This window comes from Aegilops tauschii, chromosome 4, assembly GCF_002575655.3.
Source record: "Aegilops tauschii subsp. strangulata cultivar AL8/78 chromosome 4, Aet v6.0, whole genome shotgun sequence".
Classification (NCBI taxonomy): Eukaryota; Viridiplantae; Streptophyta; class Magnoliopsida; order Poales; family Poaceae; genus Aegilops; species Aegilops tauschii.
In genome coordinates this window covers 19,751,053-19,771,862 of record NC_053038.3, presented here as the reverse complement: position 1 = coordinate 19,771,862, position 20,810 = coordinate 19,751,053, and the positions used below count along the sequence as shown (strand labels likewise).

General features: G+C 46.0%; 2 protein-coding genes and 1 long non-coding RNA gene across 4 annotated transcripts; 1 reads left to right on the top strand and 2 right to left on the bottom strand.

The window, feature by feature from the left end:
* Positions 1-373: 373 nt before the first annotated feature.
* LOC109762696 (phosphatidylinositol 4-phosphate 5-kinase 1) lies at positions 374-6,926 on the bottom strand. Its single transcript, XM_020321570.4, has 10 exons — positions 6,553-6,926; positions 5,813-5,903; positions 4,477-5,523; positions 3,572-3,739; positions 2,765-2,930; positions 2,443-2,553; positions 2,171-2,358; positions 1,236-1,390; positions 884-1,049; positions 374-685 (listed from the first exon to the last, which is right to left on the bottom strand). The coding sequence occupies exons 2-10, from the start codon at positions 5,848-5,850 to the stop codon at positions 427-429; spliced, it is 2,298 nt and encodes a 765-aa protein (XP_020177159.1). The 5' UTR covers positions 5,851-5,903; positions 6,553-6,926; the 3' UTR covers positions 374-426.
* A 7,512-nt stretch (positions 6,927-14,438) lies between these two features.
* On the bottom strand, positions 14,439-15,076 carry LOC120962701 (uncharacterized). The gene is made up of 2 exons (XR_005753457.3): positions 14,841-15,076; positions 14,439-14,746 (listed from the first exon to the last, which is right to left on the bottom strand). It is a non-coding gene; the product is annotated as an uncharacterized lncRNA (long non-coding RNA).
* Positions 15,077-15,509: 433 nt separating this feature from the next.
* Positions 15,510-20,502, top strand: LOC109762681 (probable ethylene response sensor 1). 2 transcript variants are annotated; one of them, XM_020321559.4, is made up of 7 exons: positions 15,829-16,114; positions 16,217-16,481; positions 16,739-17,684; positions 18,018-18,386; positions 18,470-18,736; positions 19,612-19,739; positions 19,942-20,502. In XM_020321559.4, exons 3-7 carry the CDS (start codon positions 16,779-16,781, stop codon positions 20,177-20,179), a joined length of 1,908 nt encoding a protein of 635 aa, XP_020177148.1. In that variant the 5' UTR covers positions 15,829-16,114; positions 16,217-16,481; positions 16,739-16,778; the 3' UTR covers positions 20,180-20,502. The 2 variants fall into 2 exon arrangements, with proteins under 2 accessions (XP_020177147.1, XP_020177148.1); XM_020321558.4 differs by lacking the exon at positions 16,217-16,481 and having other exon boundaries at positions 15,510-16,114.
* Positions 20,503-20,810: the final 308 nt, after the last annotated feature.

The window sequence follows — 20,810 nt, the reverse complement described above, 5'->3', positions numbered from 1 at the left end:
AAACAAATAAAGCTAAGAAACCATTCGGCCTTTTCTGACCATGCCCTCCTCGACGTTCACAGTTAGTGCAAAGAAGCAAAGGAGATTGCCGGAGAGACGAACGCAGCTCACGGGAACGGCTGCACGGTGCCACATTTCATAGCCACTTTCTGGTACATGACTTGAAGGGCAGCCCGGTGCAGATAGCTCCCTCTTTGGGTCTTTTGTACGCAGCCTTTTCCGGCATTTTTGCATGCTGTTTTCGGGTCTACAGAAGGGGAAATAATCACTAGTATAATATGTTTTTTGGAGCTGCACAAGAATTATATGTTTGCCTATGGAGTATTTCCAGTGAAGAATATGTTCATTCTTTACAACAAAAACAACAACAACAAAAAAAAACAAAATTACCCATTACTGCTATGTACTGTTCTTGGCCTCTCTATTTTAGTCTTGCTCAGGGAAAACCCTCTCCAAGAAACTAACGAATCGTTTCGAATACAAGTTCGGATCAACAGATGATATCGAAAGGGGGTCGAACTTGAGTGATTTGACCGCATGCTCTACCCTCTTGGACGTGTTGTACTCCTGCAGTATGTCTATGATGCCAAGGTAGAGCACGACGTCGTACTCCTCGACCGCGTCCGTGCTTTCCAGCAATTTCCGAGCTCGGGCCGGCATGTTCACCCCTAGCTGCACTCTGAACCTGAATATAGACGGCACAGGAATCTTGGTTATTATGAGGTTAATATAATAATCATGTAGGACTTTTAACTTTCAGCAAAACAATAAAACGAAAGTGTAACTTTTTGCTCAACACACTTGAATTCATACACTTCAGCAACATATATCCCAGTATTGGGCAGAATTGTAGAATATTTTTGGCGAAGTTAAGAAAATCTACCTGCCGGTGCCCGGCAGAACAAGATCGACTTCTTCGTAACCACCTTCTGAGGCTCTAACCATGCTTCCTCTGATGTGGGAACCGCCTGCTGTCGTACCTGGCTCGTGAGCAACTAGTAGAAATCCCTTTGAGGAATTTGCATCCTCACAATGCAGTGGCACGCTACCTGATTAAGGTGAAAAAGACAATAGATGGAAGTCAAAACCTGAAGGTAGGCAATTGATACAAATTCGATGAAACTAATTAAGAAGCAAAACAGAGTGTACAAGTGTGCAATCTGAGGTATTTTTTCCAACTTCACATTTAAGAGGTACTACTCATCTGTACTTGAGGTAGGATACTGGGTACATACAATCCATTGCAGATGTAATTCCACTGCTTTCAAGTGTATTCTGATGTGACGTGGCAGCCTTCAAGTGATTGGGAGCTCTGAAGTGGATTCCCAGTAGCATGCTATAGTCAATAATCGATTGGGATTCCAGGAACATGCTATCAAGAGCTATCTGCCTGAAAATTGGTTGACGAAATGGTTAGCAGTTCGCGCTTATCATCAAATTGTCAATTGTTGAATCATATGTTTATTAATGTTCAACGCTTCATGTTCTAAAAGGAGATCTCAAGGTTTCATAATGAATGATTCCATGGATTCCTATGTTCGAAACTGGTTCCGGAAAAAACACCACAGCAGAAATGGTGCAGTAATATGTCAAGCTCAACTACAGAGATGCCATTTCATCATATCTTTAACTCTACAGGAAAACAAGTTGGTGGTCATGGTCCTTTTACCTTGAACCGTCACACTAGTTACAAACGGCTGAAACTGGGATGGGATTGCTCGCCATCCATTTAAATCTGTTTTGCAGAAACACCCAATCTACCATGAATTTTACACTTGGAAACATGTATGATTCTTTTAATCCGCGGCAACGCACGGGTTCCTTGCTAGTACTTGCACACAATGTTTTCTCTTTTAATATCCCTCATCCATTCAAACAACACAAAAATAAGGATTAAACCAAGTGCATGTGCTTTATATTGAGAAAAATCATTTTTCATAAAATAGCAGGAAACAATCGATAGATAGGCAGAGATTCAGGCTGAAGTAGCAATTTAGTACACATCATTTGCTTCCTTTGGTTTGTACAGGGACCCATTGAAACAAACTTCTAGCAAGTAAAGTCGTAAAATATAATGGTTGTGAACTCTTAAAGCTACCACCACAGATAATACAAGAAAATAAACTACAGAAAGATGGAAAATATACAGATCAACAAAGGAACAGCCTACCTGAAAAGCGCTTCCCTCCATGATTTATCAACATGAAATGCATGTGCTAGGTCAAGATCCTTTAATGTTGTGTTCTCATTAATTTTTTGCTTCTTTGTTGACCGGCCCTGTGTAGATCCCTTTAAGTCGTACTTACGATGAATTCGCAGCTCAGTGCAGAACATATTGCCCATCACAACAAAACGGACCTGCAATAGCACCATAGATGGCAATAACTATGGCAAATGCATATGAGCTAAACTACAATAGTGCACAAAAATATGACCATGTACCTTTTTTCCAGCTTTTAGCGTAATCCTGTGCACGCCAAAAAATTTCGTAATGAGAGTATTATCATAAGCTTTGACATGATTGTAATATTTTGGAAGCATCTTCAACAGTATCTGCAGGACGTATTACATCAAACCAATCTGCAGTAGGCATATCTTATCACTCAACAAGGGAGCCCGTTTTCTTTGGGGGGTAAAGCTCACTTTTACAGTTTACTCATATTTTAATTACTCTAATAGCATTGTCTTTTGTGCAAGAAACAGAATTCCTGGTTGCAAATGTAAACAGGGAAAACATACACATAAACAATCTTGAGGACCATACCTTCAGTTCACTTTTTCTCAATGTTTTTATAACAAATCGTTCATCCTGAGAAAGATAGAAAATACTGCCACTTTTCCCAGGTGAAGAAAGCTCCTTTAGACTATCACCCCCACATATGGACATCATGTAATCTGCGGAATCAATACGAAACATTTCCCGAAGATTCCTAGCAAACATAGATGTGTTACTTAGAAAATGATTAGCTTTGGAGAAAATCAAAGAAAACAGAAGACCCTATCAAGATTCAGGGTTGATGCAACTTTCTCTGCAGTCTGTGTCATCCAGCATTGTTTGAACAAATATTATACATGCACTACTACAGTTTATACTCTAAATAAAAAATAGAAAGTAAAATTATGAAACAGTTAGATATGTGCGAACTATTATTCGTGGCACACACTTCAGCATGAGCGGCGCTCTTATGCTGTGACTCCTTCAGACCAGCCACAGTACTTCATGAACATTTTTTTGAGAAAACTTCATGAAGTTGTGACCATGAGTTTCTCGCTTGTTTCTGGAACGGTCGGCGACTTATTTATGTTAGATTTAGTACTATTTGTTGTGCTTATAGCAACAGGGTGTCTAACCATTCTGCTGCTTCTTCGTTCAGATGATGAATTATATGTTCAAATTAACTCCTTCACCATTTTCTACGTCAGTTGGGGAATGGTGAATCATGGAGAAGCACACCCTAATACTCAACTATGGATGAGTGAGCCACAGTTCTAAAATCCTATCAGAGGAAATAATATGAGTACAGTAGTAATTATAAATTATTCTACACTTTGCAAATTGGAAGAGACGTACCGGAAGACCATAGGACAATAGTCTTTCCAAAAGAAATTGACAGAGCAGTGTGGAGGGGTATACTGCGAGCCTTCACAAGGGAAGTACATTATTATCCGGGCCCTAGGTCCAAAATCATTTGAACGAACTTCACGCAAAGGTACAGGGGTGATTTTACCCACGGTATACCTGAAAATTATTGTTGTCTGGTCCATCAGTAGCTAATGGAATAGCACTAAACAAAATGATGATTTGACTAATGGAACATCTGATAGCTAAAATAACTTGAACAAACAACAAAGCAGTGAAATTAAAGAGATGGTTTGATGGGTATAGGCATATACTCCCTCCGTAAACTAATATAAGAGCGTTTAGATCACTACTTTAGTGGTAGTGATCTAAACGCTCTTATATTAGTTTACAGAGGGAGTACTTAATAGGTGTGGTGTTGGAAAACATGCCAAGAAAATGTGACAATGATAAGCATCTGTGAACGATTGTTTTATGGAAAATACTCATGTACGGAATAATATATGTTACATTAGTGTAGTACATCTTCCTCAAAGATGAAATATTCCTTTATACAACATGGACCATATTCATTATCTGGAGCCAGTATTGACCTACTTTTGTTGTACTCAAATAATATAAACTATGACTACTTGTTAATCCTTCACCACTGAACTGACTACTGAATGCTGATCTTTCAGGCAGTAATACTGCGCTTGAATTGTGTTTGTTACTCTGTTGCCTGAATCTGCAAGTACTCATTCCTACTTACGTAGCTTACTTCATTTAAACAGGGTGCACCAGCCTTAAACATACATACACACTATGCAAAAGAACCAACATAAGGTAGATTCATGCGGCTAAATTCAGATGACACAGAAAATTGCAGTGATACATTGATGCTATTCAGCGCTCACCTGATGCCGAGTTGCAAATTAAGCATTAGAAAATAGCTCCTGTGGCCCTTGTAAATAGTCTCCATTGGCCCTCTTTCTTGTTTTTGCCAGGTATTTTCCTGTGTTTCACCGCTGTCCAACATTCCTGAATGTTTACCCTTTGGCTGTTCGGAGATAAGCACTCCTTGTATATATTCCCGTTCATAGACGAAATCCTTATGAACATCAGTGTTCTGTAAACCCTCGTTACTTGACAAGGATTTATTGGGTAGATCTTGTGGTAAGTGATTTCCAGAATCATCAACAAAAATTGGTGTTGTGCCATTTGAAATGCGCCTGGGACGATGAAAAAACCTACGTAGTCCCCATTTGTTGCACAGATTTTGCAATATAAACAACAGTCCAACTTTGACCTTTTCATTACTAGAACTTGAAGCACTTGTACCATCATTATTTGTTGCACACTCAGAAACTTCAAGGTTACAAGGTATTTTACTTCCTGGTTGATAAAATATGCCATGGCCATCCTTGACTCCCCTATCCCACGTACCAATGTAACATGCGCCTGATGCGTATTTGCAGTAACCTTTCCCATGAGCCAGCCCACTGAGCCAATTACAGTCAAGAGTATCACCATTTATCCACTGCATTACGCCTCGGCCGTTCATGCTACCTGACTTCCAGTTTCCAATGTAGATGTTGCCAGCAGCCCATGTATATTTACCATACCCATCCGGCAAACCCTCGTTCCACAAGCCTTCATAACTGTCAGAGTTGGAGTAAACCATTGTCCCCATTCCCTGCTTTTTGTTCATCCTCCAAGAACCTTTGTAAACCGAGCCGTCGACCCCCTTGAAAGTGCCTGTTCCATCGATGAAACCTCCACGGAAGTCGCCTTCATAGGATGCGCCTGAAGGCCACTGGATGATTCCTCTCCCGGTCATTTTGCTTTTATCCCATTCGCCGTCATAAAGGGATCCATCCGTCCACATATACTTCCCCATTCCATGAGGCACTAGCCCATCGAAGTTGCCCACATAGACGTCTCCATTTGGAAGGGTATCCCCCCTAATCACAAAGAAAAGAATAGCCGCAAAAATAAAAATCAGAAGAAAAGAATCAGGCTAAAAGAGCACACATCCATTACATGTATTCAAATTTCTATACCAAGCATCCCAAAAATGGACCGCACAAATCTAGTAACATTAATTCAATTAATGGTGTGTCTTGCAGCTGCAAATCAGGCTCTCATTGTAATGTGGTTTTCAGTATCCAGGGAAAGCACTGAAGAAGCACTTGCTGTTTGTACCCAAAAAAGAGTAAGGCAGACTAATATTAGAAATGTGAATTCGCACACCTCTGGGCGCTCCCGGTGCTTGCCTCTGCGCCGGCCATGTCAAGGTCCACAGGAATAGCTGAGAAGCCACAAAAATATCGCTCTAGATGGCCTGAAACAGAGCAGAGGAAGCTGTCATGCAATGGCCACTTTGTCTTTGTTGGGAGAAGCAGAGCGAAAAATCCACTCTCGTATACTAGTACTACTAGTCAAACAAATACAGTAGTAAAACACAGAAGAAGAATTGTACACTACTGGTGCCCCGGCGCAAACATTCTAATAGGCGTGCGGCAGATACGTCACATCACTTGGGCATCTATCATCGGTAAAACAAATAGTAAAGCACAGCGTCAAACATGTTTGACAACGCTTTGTGCTACTCTGCCTGTAAGCAAGAAAGGCTATGAAAGAGTTGGAGTTATTTGTGGAGGAGAAAGGAGGCTCAGATCACAAAAGTGAGCCCCGATTGCAGCAGCCAGGCAGCCAGTCAAATCCGCAGCGAAACTGAGAAAAGCCGCCGCAAAGTGAGTGCTACTAGAGTATCGTCGTGGAAGTCGCAGCACCCAGTTCAAAGACGGGCCAAATTAAAGCAGGAGGACTCGGAAGTCGGAAGCAGCTGAATTCAAGCTAGAAGAAATTGGGCACGCACGCACGCACGCACGCCCTCGCAGCATCGCTTCCCGCCGAGCCGCGGGCCCGAAGCTCCCCCAATCGCAAGCGAGTCACGGAGCGAACCAACAATAACAGGCACGAAGCCGTACCTCGGCTCGCCGGAAGGAGGAGGAGGAGCTCATGAAGCCCACCCGCAGCACGCCGCCGGCCGGGGAGACCGCGCGCCCATCCGATTCCGATCCGCGTCTAGCCCAGCCCAGGGAGATCACGATCGCGGCGAGAAGGGAGGGAGCGAGGGGCAGGGGGAAAGGGAGGAGAGGCACAGGTACCGGTACCGGTACCGGAGGGCAGGGGCAGAAAGGAGAAGGGGACAGGGGTGGGGCCCGGGATCAGCACACCACGTTGCGGGTGCGCGGGGGAGCTGGCGCCGACCAATCCCAGCCCGCCCACCCCGGCCCAGATTTTTTCTCCTGCTCCCCACCCCTCGCCCGCCTGGCCCCCGCGATAGGACTGCGAGGTGCGAGCATTAATAATTCGCATTCTTTCGGCGGCGACAATAATAATTTACGTGTTTCTCTCGCTGTTTCGGGCTGCCGGGCGCGCGAGGAGACCGGGGGGAGCGGGCGCGTGTCCCCGCGGCAGCCCGCTGCTCGGGCGCCGCGGCATGGCCGGGGTTTATCCTGATTGATGACCTGTGGACGGCGGCGTGGGCGGGCGAGCTTACGGCCGGGGGCGGGCGGCCGATGGGGACGGGGAATCTAATTCTGGACCTCATCCTCGACCGACCGACGCCTATGTTTGGAACTCGGATTTTTCCTGCTTGTGCCGGGATATTTACTACTGGTTCGTTGGCCGTTTTTCCCCCCCTTCTTTTGAGCAAACGACATGGTACAAGTGAGCGTTCGTTTGATAATAGTACCTTATTATCCTGCAGGTGGACCACTTGCCATGAGTGGTAATAAGCTATATGAAAAACAATAAACAATCCTACAGGTAAAAGGGTTGGACCGTTTTGTCTAATTTAGCCGGGTTCCCAAAAGAGAAGAATATTTTGAGCATTAATTAGAAAATGTCGGTTTATGGGTGAAAATTGTGCTAATTGACGTCAAAATAGCCTACCATATGAGGTTACGACCAACCAGGAAGAAAACCAGTAGCGGCAAACGTTTTAAAGAAGAAGACGACGTGTGGTACGACTATATGCGCTCGTACCACTGGTCGTACCACACGACATCTTCTCCCCCTAGTCTACTATTTCAACCCCATGTGATCGGATCTTAGAGAGGACGAACAGAGAGACCAGAACCACATTCCAAAACCATGAATCCTCACCCGGGGGGGGGGGGGGGGGGAGGGGGGAATCTCTCACACCGATCTTCATCGTCATCCACATCCTTATCATCAACATCTTCATTGATCCCTTTGTAATACCCTAGTGTGGATTCATATGTGTGTTAATTTAATCAATCATCGGATTTTTTCATGAACACCTTTGTGATGCTTGTTCTCTCCATGTCTGAGTAAACCCCCTAGGCATCAGGGATATGAAGAAACCCTAATATGTGCATGAGTTGAACTCCATTAAGATATATGATGCTCCTCATATGTACGTGTTCACTATCTTCGTGATGCTATATGAAGTCGGCCACATAGCATCTACCTATATGTGGACATGAAGGATATTATTGTCTTAGCGATGTAGGGAAGCGAAGGTATTGTGGTAATAGAAGCTATCTTCCTCCTTACATAACTTAGATACGGGAACAACGGACACTGCCTTACTTGTGTCCACGGGGGACCCTTAATCCTTGTTGCCCCAACCCGACAGGAAAGGAATGGTGGTGGCATATGTGATACAGAGTTGTGGCAATATGCACATAATTGTACTCGGCTTGACCCAGAAACAGAAACATATAAAGTGGATGTGTGATCTGAACCTAGAATTATACACCGCATAATTAAGTGACACACATACTAGTGATGAATCCAGATTTCCTGAGAATGCCTTAGTCCTATGATAACCCGTTGACGCGGGTGCGCTCCGCCTCATCCTTTGTTCTGATGGCGTCATCATCGTCGTTCATGAGCTCCTCCCTAGGCACCTCTCCACCGCCATAATGGTTTCATCACTTTTGGAGCTCCTTGGTGGCAGGGCCGCAAGGGCCAGCGCCATGTCCTCTTCGGTGTGATGGACGGTGCGGAGGCTAGCTACCATCGCCCCTATGTGCCCATGGCTAGGGGTCAAACACGGTATGATCAGTACTTCCTTAAAAGTCAGGCTTTCAGCCCCTCCTCATAGGTGAGGTGGAAGATCGCAACCACGCTGATGCGAGGGGCAGGGACGGGCAGCGCCAGGACGGTTGTTGTAAGGGCTAGAGCAAGAGGTGGACGAGCTTTGAGGGCGCGTGAGGAGAGGACACGCTGAAGGTGAGTGTTGTGGCTAATGCAAGGGTGGGTGCAATAGTTATAGGCAGGTGGTTTGTCCAACGATGCATCGTGGGAGATGTGATGGTCACCGAAATTCAATGCATGAGCCTGCATGCGCCGGTGTGGCGGCCGAGCAAGGGAAGCAGAAATTATGGTTGTTCGTCCCGTCCTGTCATTGGTGGGCCCCACAGTGGAAGCTACCGTCAAACAAGTCTCCCCCTCGTTGCAGTCGTCATGACAAGTGGTGGGCTCCGTAGAGAAGAAAATTGGTCAAACCAAACGAAAACAAGTCATGACCTAACAGAGACGGTGCACTGGGGCATGTAGCTAATATTTTCGGGTTTGTCTAGGGCACATGTAGATGTACCTTAGTTATTGCACATCTAAGTGACACAAGCAAGCATAGAAAAAAGAAAGAAAAAGGAAAAAGAAAATACCCACACGAATCTTCGCTTAAGATCAATGATATATGACTTAGATGTGCAACACTTATGTCACATCTAGATGTGCTTTAGCAAAACTGAATATTTTCACTAGCAACAGTGGCACCTACCAACTTCGTGAAGCTTCGGTGGCGGTCATCGAATATCCGAGTTCACTTCTGGCATGGACCAAAATTTCCTGTATTTTATTAGGTGAGTGGGGGATAGCAACTATGGTGTGGTTATATGTGAAGTGCTTGGTGCTACAAGGTTGAGTAGACAAGAACTAACTGTCATCAGTCATTAGTATTGAAGTTATCATGATTAGGTAACCCTTTTAGCGGACTCACAATCAAGTACTCCTAACTTACAAGTGTCCTGTTCCCGCAAAAGAAAATTTTACTTCCAAGTGGCTTCTACCACCTTCTCGCATCAGTTAAGCCTTTGACGCCGACGTAGATAAATAAATAAATAGTGGAGCGCTTGCCATTACAAAAAGGATTTGGGCGTCTGAGGTGGCCGACTATCGCGTTCGCGTGCCTTGGAACAGAGAAAACACCATGATTATCACGGGGGGAAAGGAGGCAAAGATAAACAGTAGCCGGTAGCTGTCATCAGTGTCATGTGTCTGCCTGCGTTAGCTTGGCTAGTGATCGCTACTATTAGTACTGCCGTACTTATTACGCGTCAAGGTCCTAACTTTCCAGGTCAAACTTGATGTGCCTAGCCTACTGCCCTCAAAAGTGAACGCTAATCACCTGCTCTCCCGGAGCTATCTGCCGCGTTGCATGTGCAAACCCTCCTCTCCCCCTCACTCCCGTGACAGGGGCTATAAAGAAAGAAAATATCAGTCGGGCGGACGCCCAACCGTATTCTATGTGTCAGGGCGTCTCCGTCGACCCTCAAAACATACGTAATCGTTCGGACGTTATTTGTCACTAGAAAAACGCCCGTGTATTGCAACAGGGCCACATTAATTTTAAGAGTTTAATATTAATATTCTCATACATATCAAGTGACACGGCGACCTATTTTTTTTACCATCAAATCCTCACACACACTCTCTCCCTCCCTCTTCCTCACTCTCTCTCCCCCTCCCCCCCCTCTCTCTAACACACACACACACACACATATCCATCTTATTGGGTACGGGACCATAATCCATCTATTTCACACACACGCTAGTGCATAACAATATGAATTATGTGTATTATATTTGCCACCACAACTGAGGGAATTAATTTCATGTAAATCGGCCAGCCACAGCTCCAAGAATACGCGGAGGAGGTGGCCTGGGTCGGCGTCGGCGCCGTTCGGCGCGGGCCACGGGCCCGCTTCCAAGTGCGTCTGCGCGCCGGCCACCCACGCCGGGTCCTTCAAGTGCCGCTTCCACCGCACCAACTCCCAGAGCCACGACCACGGCCAGGGCCAGGGAAGCCGCCCTTCTTCGCCCCCTTCACCGGCCGCGGCCAACGCGGTGCCGCGACACCCGGCCTCGCCGTCCTCGTCCTCCGGCACCGTCGCGACCCAGTGACGCAACCCAAGCATCGGCCTCGAGAATCAAGAACGCTCGACAACGGAGAGGGAAGGGAAGATCATATACATGTCATAAGAAAGGGAGTTTATTTACTGGTCCCTCGATGTATTGTTTCCTTTGTTTGGAGATTGATTGCCATCCGTGAGTTAAGGTAAGGTTAATGTGATTGAGCGATTTTTCTGAAAATCAATTATTTGTTTTCTAATTAATGTGATTTAAGGTAAGGTTAATTAATTTAGATGTGATCTTTAGAGATTGTTCGTGATTGATTCTACATTACTAAATAACTTGCGCCGGTATGGAAAGTTCTGATCTGTTCAGATTTTCTTTCGTTGTGTGAGAGGGTGACGCGAAAATAAACCGATGAAGTGGGGGAGGCTACGAAAAAAAAACTACGAAAAAAAACCAGCGCTGGGAGGAGGTACCAAAAAAACCATGGGAAGTGGGACAAAAAAAACCTAGAAGCGAGACTACCAACTGCTCCATTAGGAGTAGAGATTCAACGAGGTATTTTATTGGTCCGCTGACGCGTTCGGTTGTCCGAATTCTCACAAATCAAAAGCAAACTAGAGAGAAGGCTTTGCGGGAGTCTGATTCGCCGTCACGTAGGACTCCACCCCCCGACCACTCAAACCGCCCTCTCGGTCCATGCCCTCCTTACTTCGGATTTGCACCCTCCTCGCCCGCTGCCGCCGACCGATGTACCTCTCTGGCTGCCACTCAGGCATCCTCGGACGTCCGCAACTCCACCCACGCTCCTGCTCACCTTGGACGCCGCCGTCCACCCAGGATCTGGCCGCAGCTAGTTACCCTTCGCTACCTGCCCCTGTCATCCGCGGCGGTCACCACGCTCGGCCGGTGTTAATTTGGTCAAATGCCATTGAGATTTTTTTTGACCTTATTGTTTTTTTAGAGTAAAACGATGGCGGGGTACTCGGTGATGGAGGATGAGTTGGCGTGCGATGCATGGAAGGTCGTATCTACGAACTTTGTAGGCATGAGGCAAGGGAGTTTGATCATCTAGGAAAACATGCATGCTTCCTTTCATGAGCAGAAAAGCTTCATGTCCTACGACTTGCACGTGACCCATAACTGCAATGCGAAGTCGCTAGCACATTGATGGTACATCATCTCCAGCACCCTCATGAAGTGCGGTTTGATTGCACGAGTGGAGACAATGTGGCCATCAGGCTCGTCAACAAAGGAGATAGTAAATTTTGCCTTTTGTTGCTCTACATGTTAGTCAATTCATTGATTCACTCAATGTTTTAACTTGATAAATCATCACGTGTATAGCCCGAACGGGCTGTCATGCTGCACCACAGGACTGAGGGAGGTCATTTGGATGAAGCTCAAGGGGCATAGTGCATGGGACGACATATGTCAGTTCTGTCATGAGTATCGATGATTTTGAAAAACTCGTTGAACACCCGGTTATTTCGGATGTGATATTTACATTTGAACTATTGTTGTACTAGAAATATTTGCATGTTATTTTTTATTGAATTGTGTTATTTTTTATAATTATTTTGAGTGTTGTGGACTTAAAAAGAAACAAGGACTTCTTTTGTTATTTCACATTCCCTGTGCCCACTCCATCCTTTTGTTCCTCCAAACTTCGTTGTCAAATGCCTCCACACCATGGCAGGAGCTGACAACATCGTGAGGCGTCACATCTTTCTCCTCAGGCACCAGTTCATCACAACCCCATTGCAGAATCCAGTTATGCATAATGCAACAAGTAGGAACAAACTTAACCTGGTGGTAAAAGTGTGGAACGACTTATGATCCAGGATCTTAAACTTCTTCTTCAGAGCTTCAAATGCCCTCTCAATAGTAACTCTAAGGCTGGAGTGTCTGAGATTAAGCAACTCCTGTGGAGTCCTAGGATAGTTCCTACCAGCGAACTCGTTCAGATGATATCTGGTTTTCCTGAAGGGTGGAAGAACACCTGGCCGACATGCATAGCCAACATATCCTAGGTAGAACTTGTCATTGGGGATGTTGATGCCATCAGGACGACTCATGCTGTCACTGAGAATGTTAGCATCATGTGCTGATCCTTCCCAGCCAACCAGCACATATGTGAATTTCAGATCAAAGTCCACAACAGGAAGCATGTAATGGCTTGTGTAGTGCTTTCTACCCCTGTATGCTACAGATTGTGACTTTGGCACTCTGGCAGTGCGATGAGTACCATGTATTGCCCCAATGCAATCCTGAACTGGCATTACAAGATTGTGTTATGGCTATAGACGAACAATACAAGCATGTCAAGGCACAAACTACATACGGTCAGTGGTCACCTTGAAGTATGGATACCATCTTGGGATAGTGCGAACCTTGCTAGGAGTCTGGCCTATTGGTGACTTGGAGTTCCCCAACAATATACAACACTTGCCTGAAGTACCTGGAGATGGTCTCCATTGATCTCCCGAAAGTGTTGTCCATAACCCTGAACCTCTGGTTATGACCAACAACATGGAGGAACATGGCTACTTGCTCTTCCACACTGGTGTGGATGCTATCTTGTAGCAGCTCTCTGCTCCTAGGTCTGCACAAGCCTGACAAAAGATGCTCTATTCATTCGAAGTATGCACAAAGCCTCGGTGTCATTGCAGTTGTAGATGTAGTTCATCACCATCCTCTCTTGGTCCCGGATTAACATTGGACCATAACGGATGACAGACTTATCACCCCGACAAACAGCTCTCTTGTGGATCAACATGAGCCATGCCTGAATCATAGCAGTGCTGCAATCTAAACTACCAGCCTCATCCGTGCGTCCATAACCTAGTCGACATCGAGGGTGCGTTTGAGCAATGGAAAAATCGATCCTACACCTTGCCTAACGGCCTAACAACCGACCTAACATATGGGGGAGGGGGCCATGTTGCTTACCAGCTTTGGCGACGACGACAATGAAGGGGGAGGGGGGAGGGGCATGGCTGAGTCGAGGACGACTAGATGGTGGCCACATGGAAGAGGAGAAGCAACTCATGCTAGTGTTGATGATGTGGCTGCTGCTGCCGCCGCCGCTTGCGCAGATCTGAGTCGCCGCCCCCATGGCCGGACCACAGATTTAGGAGGCCCTGGGGCAAGACATCAACAAGGGGGCCTTGTTGACTCAAAAGCTCAAAATATTTCTATTTGAAAAGCAAAGTAAATATCTAGTGCATTGCACAGACGATGATCTTTGGACTTTAAAATTGAGAGTACAATTTATCTATTGATAAGATGAACTACACCACGATAGTAATGAAACAATGTAATTCCAGTTTAACTCGCTTTCCTTAATTCGAACAACGGAGACTTCATTTTGTTCTGCAAAACATATAACCATGTCCAAACTAGTTGCTACTTAGAAAAATTGTGCTACCAGCAGATAAGAAGTTAGCACATGTACGTATATTTGTTTCTGAATCTTTCCCAATCAGCCATGTTCTTCACTCCCAAGAAATTTACCCAAATAATAACTCAATTCTTCCAAATTTGTTGTTGTGGATTTGAAAAGCTTACTCAACTTTCTGGAACTATAAGTTTGTGAAAAATGTCTAGAATTACTATCTGGAGGGAACACAATATCATTATGTCTAGAATTACTATCTCAACTAAAAAATCCCTAGCCTTATCATTCAGATTGTCGTAGTTTGGCGGATCAAAAATATTACGAGTGCATCATTGCTGTTCATCGACACTCAGTGGTCTTTTTACTAGATAAACACTTTCTAGACGACATGACAGTAAACAAGAACAGTTTGCACAAAATGATTAATACAGGGAACAAACACACCTAAATATGTATTGATGTGGATGTCGGTTGCCAGATCCGTAGGTTGCAGTTGTCAGCACGAACCAAAAGACGACACCAAGAACTGAATAATTTCTCCCATTCTGCAGTTCTTCTAATCTCCCAAGGACTCTCACACTCAGATCCAGTTAATATCAGAAGAACACCTATGCAGGTAGATGCGGATTCTTCAGAGTAGGAGGGCAGAGCGATTTAATTGAGGAACGGGATTATGGAAAGGAAGAAAATAAGAACACCTACCGTCTCTACATCTCCAACATCTAGTTGATGGGGAACAAGAAGAACACTGAGAAAGGAAGAAGAGCCGATTTGGGAACGGATTTTCGCCTTTAATCTCCATTAATGGCCGACGGCGACCTTGGAATCGGTAAGGCACGGGAGCGGCGGCGCTGTTATGGGAGTCAGGATCTTGCGAAGTGGAGGGGTCGAGGAGGAAGATTGACGATGGATTTTGCCCACGGCTGAATCGGCTCTCTGCTTTCCCGATATATTCCTTGGGCTTCTTACGTACGAAGGAATACTACCTCTCGGGCTGGGGCCCCTGCCTTCCGGGGGCCCAGGGCGGGCGCCCCGTTTGGCCGGGCCTGGCCGCCGCCGCCGGTGCTAAGAACAGAGGAGGAGCTTGTCCTAGAGCCAGTGGTGACCAAGTAAATGGGGGATGAGGCTAGATTTGGCGCCATCCCTCCGCGCCCGGTTTCCATCTCCCGCCATCTTCACCCGATTTCGTGTTGCTCCCTCGCGTGTGAGTTGCATCCTTTTGCGACAAACTCAGCCTGACTCGCTGGAAACTGCCGATTCGAGGGTTTCCAGTGAGCCAGACTTGTTTAAGATCCGTGCCGATGCGGGCCAGCCCATCCCGTTTGCAACCAAACTTGTTTTTGTCGCACTTAGATAATCCACGTTGGAAATATCATCGTATCCGAAATCCGTTTCACAGGCATTGTTTCTTCCATGCTCCGATCCGGCCATTCCCCGCCGGCAGCAACGGCAACGGCAACGGCGACCGCGCCCGTAGTAAACCGTACACCCTCACCCGCGCGTGCACGATAGTGAACACGGCAACACCACCGCCACCGTCCGCCGCTGTCATCCCGCCCCGCGTGAACACCCGCGCCAGCCAGCCAGCAAGCCATCTCGCTCGCTGCCGACCTGCTGCGTCCCGCGGCCGCCGACGCCTGGCAGCCGCGGCAGCGTGGGGACAAAAGCGGGGGGCGAAAAGAAAGACCACGGCACGGGCACGGGCGCGTGCAACGGCCGCGGTTGGACTTCGCATTTCCTTTCTTTTTCTGCTGCTCTGCTTTGCACCCGTGTGGGGTGGGGTGGGGGTGGTGCCGTCCGTGGTGGTAGACGGTGACGACTTCACTGCCCCGCCCGTCCGTCTGTCCGCGCATCTGGCTCCCTCCCTCCCTCCCTTCCCTTTTCAGCGCCGCTTCCTCCTCGCCCTGCCTACCCGGCTTCCTTCCCCGCCGTACAACCTTCCGGCAGCTCCCGGCGTCGAGCCGCCGTCGACCGAGGTACCCTACCGCCCGCCCCTGCTCTCCTCCCCGCTCCGCCAAGCTGCGCAGATCTGGGTTTTCTTTTCTTTGGCTGAGTCGCGGGGGCTTGCTGTGGTCAAGAGGTGCAGGGGTTGATTTTTGGGGCAGGCGCGCGGGGACGCATCCCTGCCAGGGCCGGCGCCTTCCTGTCGCCGTCGCCGAGCGTTCTTGGCTCCGATCGCTTGCCGGCTTCGGGCGGGTGCTCGATAGTGCGGGGCCGCTGGGCTGCTGCGTGTTGATGTCGAGTGGGGAAAGGGGAAGCGGCTTGAAGTGACACGCGGTGCTGAAATGTGTCGGGAGTGCTGAAATTCAGGAAATCTTGCTTCGAAATTCAGAGATGCCAGTGGTAGGCAAGATTGGTCATGAGCTAAGAACCACTTGCAGATGGTTGATTGCTTCCTGTCGTGTGTTTGAGCGTTCTACTCCTATGCTATATGTGTCACGACGAACATTCAGTGCTGTTTTTTATTATTTATTTATATGTTATTACACAGTTCCTGTTATTTTAAAGTGGTATATGAACCTCCTGCTGTGTTGTTGGAGTTCCACCAATGTGTATGAGTGGGTTGAGCATGACTGATTTCTGCATTCGTTCTTCTGTAGGGAATGTTGTGACAACTGATGCAGTGCTGAAGCTTCGGCGATGGAACGATGCGACTGCATCGAGCCGCTGTGGCCGACTGATGAGCTCCTAATCAAGTACCAGTACATCTCCGACTTCTTCATAGCGCTCGCCTACTTCTCCATCCCGCTGGAGCTCATCTACTTCGTGAAGAAGTCGTCCTTCTTCCCGTACAGATGGGTCCTCATCCAGTTTGGTGCCTTCATAGTCCTCTGTGGAGCAACCCACCTCATAAACCTGTGGACTTTCACCACACACACAAAGACCGTCGCCATGGTGATGACGGTTGCCAAGGTTTCGACGGCCGTCGTTTCCTGCGCGACGGCTTTGATGCTTGTTCACATCATCCCTGATTTGCTGAGTGTCAAAACGAGGGAGCTGTTTCTGAAGAATAAAGCTGAAGAGCTTGACTGGGAGATGGGCTTGATAAGGACGCAGGAAGAGACCGGGAGGCATGTTAGGATGCTAACTCATGAAATCAGAAGCACGCTCGATAGACATACGATTTTGAAGACTACCATTGTGGAGCTAGGAAGGACCCTGGGTCTGGAAGAATGCGCCCTGTGGATGCCGTCAAGAAGTGGTTCAAGTCTCCAGCTTTCGCATACCCTGCGCCACCAAATCACTGTTGGGTCATCTATACCAATTAATCTTCCTGTTGTCAACCAGGTTTTCAGTAGCAATCGGGCAATTATAATACCACACACATCCCCTTTGGCACGGATTCGGCCTCTTGCGGGACGATATGTCCCACCAGAAGTGGCTGCAGTGCGAGTACCTCTTCTAAATCTTTCAAACTTCCAAATAAATGACTGGCCAGAGCTTTCAGCAAAAAGCTATGCTATTATGGTTCTGATGCTTCCATCTGATAGTGCAAGGAACTGGCATGTGCATGAGTTGGAGCTTGTTGAGGTCGTCGCCGATCAGGTTAATGCCGCCTCTTTTTTTTCTCGAACACAATGCCGCTTTTTTTCCCTTGGTTATTTGTAATATAGATATTTGTAGGGGTGAATGGTGTTTAAGGTGTTGGCAAATGCATATGCATGTGATGTTTCCACCGACAGAGACTCTTCAACTGGGAAATGTTTTATTTGTTCACAACTATGAATTGTTCAAGGGCTTCTGCAAATAACATCAGATCTCTCATTCTAAAAAATCTATGTTTCCTTGAAACCAAAAGATACAAGATATAGATGTGGTCTAACATTAATACATTATCATGAAATGATATTGAAGCAGATTTTTTCCCTATTTTTTCAGGTAGCAGTTGCACTCTCTCATGCAGTTATTCTTGAAGAGTCCATGCGTGCACGTGATTTACTAATGGAGCAAAATGTTGCTCTGGATTTAGCTCGACGAGAGGCTGAAATGGCCATCCGTGCTCGGAATGATTTCCTAGCTGTTATGAATCATGAAATGCGAACACCAATGAATGCAATCATAGCTCTTTCATCCTTGCTCTTGGAAACTGAACTCACCCCTGAGCAGCGTTTAATGGTGGAAACAGTATTGAAAAGCAGCAATCTTCTAGCAACACTTATCAATGATGTGTTGGATCTTTCCAAACTTGAGGATCGCAGCCTTGAACTGGAGATCAGAGCATTCAATCTTCATGCTGTTTTCAAAGAGGTCGCAATATTATCTTCTGCTTTTCTATAAATAAAGTCTATATGCATAGTTCACTTGCCTGAAAGTTTTCGTTGGTGTTACAGGTGATGGGTTTCATCAGACCAATTGCAGCTATCAAGAGGCTGTCTATGTCGGTTATGTTAGCGCCAGATTTACCATTATGTGCTATTGGCGACGAAAAGAGGCTAATGCAAACTATCCTAAATATCTCCGGTAATGCTGTTAAGTTCACCAAGGAGGGCCACATTACACTTCTAGCTTCCGTTCTCAAGCCTGATTCTTTAAGAGAGTTCAGAACCCCAGATTTCCATCCAGCTGCAAGTGATGACCATTTCTATTTGAAGGTTCAGGTAACTATTATAGAGATTTGTGTGAACGATTTTTCTTGTCAAGGCTATGAGCTCATATTCTCGCCATAGGATTCAGAAATCAAGATCTAAATACAAGACAACTTAAATGCCCTGTGCATCTTCAGTCACTGGAGATACCTTTGCTCAACATGTGCATGTATGAAATTAGCCACTTCGGATCATTACTTATCATTATTGAGCTATGGGCTCAAGGCACATCCGAAATCTCGGCTGGAATGTTTCGTCAAATCATCTTCAAGTTCTCCATATGACTGTCTAGGTCCAGATGTTTTTCCAGTTCTCCCTTATGTGGCTATACCATAGGGGCCATCTTTTATTGCATATTTTGTGCAACAACACAGAACAAAGCGAGACCGAGATTGAATTAGCCAAAAAAAAACACAGCATTAAATGGAAACATGAAGCGGTGGTACATGAGACAGAAACCCAAACCAACTCATCGCGTTCTCAACTATGCAAGAGCGATGTTAAGATATAACAACAAAAACTTCCATCCGATTCAGTTAAAAGAACATTTCATCAGAAAAGCTCGCATGCTGACATGACTAAAAACTCCGGTTTAGCTGCTACCAGTGTTCCTGGGAATAGAACTAAAATAAAAGAAAATGTTTTATTTATGATTACAGATCATGAACATGCCACAGAAACATGATGGATTTTGAGAGAAGTGGTTGGTCAAAAACAATATCTAACTGTAAAACTGATGTGTAATCATTTACTCCCTCCAACCCATAATGTAAGACGTTTTTTGACACTACACTAGTGTCAAAAAACGTCCTATATTATGGGACAGAGGCAATATTTGTTTAGCAATTTTCTTGGTTATTAAAGCCTCTGTTATTTTTCTGTTGCAGCTAAAGGATACAGGCTGTGGCATTAGTCCTCAGGATCTACCCCATGTATTCACAAAATTTGCTCAAACTCAGCCTGGAGGTAACCAAGGATACAGTGGTAGTGGCCTTGGCCTTGCCATTTGCAGGAGGTAGATCACTATCACGTCTCGATCTCCTTACTTGTAGACCTTCAAGAGTGTATGTTATTGTGCTTGGTAACTCTGCTTCTCTTGAAGCAGCACACAAAGATATAGTATATGTTACTGTGCTCGGTAACTCTGCTCACTTGGTTCTTAACCTAGTGAATCACTCTTTCTAAAACTCGGAAGCCATTCTGAAAATCCTATGCAGGTTTGTTACTCTGATGGGAGGGCACATCTGGCTGGACAGTGAAGGAGCTGGAAGAGGCTGCACGGCTACATTCATCATCAGGCTCGGCGTATCCGACAACACCGACGCATATCAGCAGCAGCTGGCCCCTCTTGCCTGGCCAGGCAGTGCAAATGTCGAATCTGCCGGTCCGAAGGCGCTTCACGAGGAGACGTGGCCGCCGTCTTCCCTGAAGCCTCGTTACCAGAGAAGTGTATGAGCTAGTGTAAACTACCGACGGCGCCGCATCAAGTAGGGAGTCGTAGCTAGTTTTGTTCCCCCTCTAATTTTGTGCCTAGTGTTGCTGTAGCTGGCATATATTGTACAAATAATGTGTATAGCAAATGGGACTTCAGATTGCAGTTAAGTTCCTGGGTGCAGCACCAACTCGCTGCGTTCAGTAGCATATGCGGTCAGCCAATTTGCATATTTCGGGTGCGCGTGAGCCCGGTTATATCAGAGCGAAGCTACTCTCCGTGGAAACCATGTGTAAAAGTTTCGATGAATTCTATAGTATGTATACAGTGGAGGTGATAATCTGTAGATCTGTAAAAATGTTCTAGATCAAACTCATCTTGTTAGGAAGATATATAGAGAAAAATAATAATATAGGTGTATCTTGTTCCAGAAACAGTACTTGAAAATGCCGGGAATAAAGATCGGAGGTGAAATAGGTGGGGCTCTTTTCTGAGAAAGATGGGAACATGTTTTTTTTTGGAAAATGGGGGACTCACCGGCCTCTGCATCAGAACGATGCATACGGGCACCTTTATAGATAAATAAAGAGGTTCAACAAGGTCTTACAGTCTGAAATCAAAATAATGGCAAGCTCACGGAGAGCCACAACACCA

Bases quoted from the DNA above. Each gene is read 5' to 3' on its own strand.
- LOC109762696 (XM_020321570.4), bottom strand. From the start codon at position 5,850: ATGGCCGGCGCAGAGGCAAGCACCGGGAGCGCCCAGAG. The intron at 2,931-3,571 runs GTACGTCTCTTC...TATGTTTGCTAG, and splicing joins TATTGTCCTATGGTCTTCCG to GAATCTTCGGGAAATGTTTC. The intron at 686-883 runs GTAGATTTTCTT...GTCTATATTCAG, and splicing joins GTTCTGCCGGGCACCGGCAG to GTTCAGAGTGCAGCTAGGGG.
- LOC109762681 (XM_020321558.4), top strand. From the start codon at position 16,779: ATGGAACGATGCGACTGCATCGAGCCGCTGTGGCCGACTGATGAGCTC. The intron at 18,737-19,611 runs GTAACTATTATA...TTTCTGTTGCAG, and splicing joins ATTTCTATTTGAAGGTTCAG to CTAAAGGATACAGGCTGTGG. The intron at 19,740-19,941 runs GTAGATCACTAT...AATCCTATGCAG, and splicing joins GGCCTTGCCATTTGCAGGAG to GTTTGTTACTCTGATGGGAG.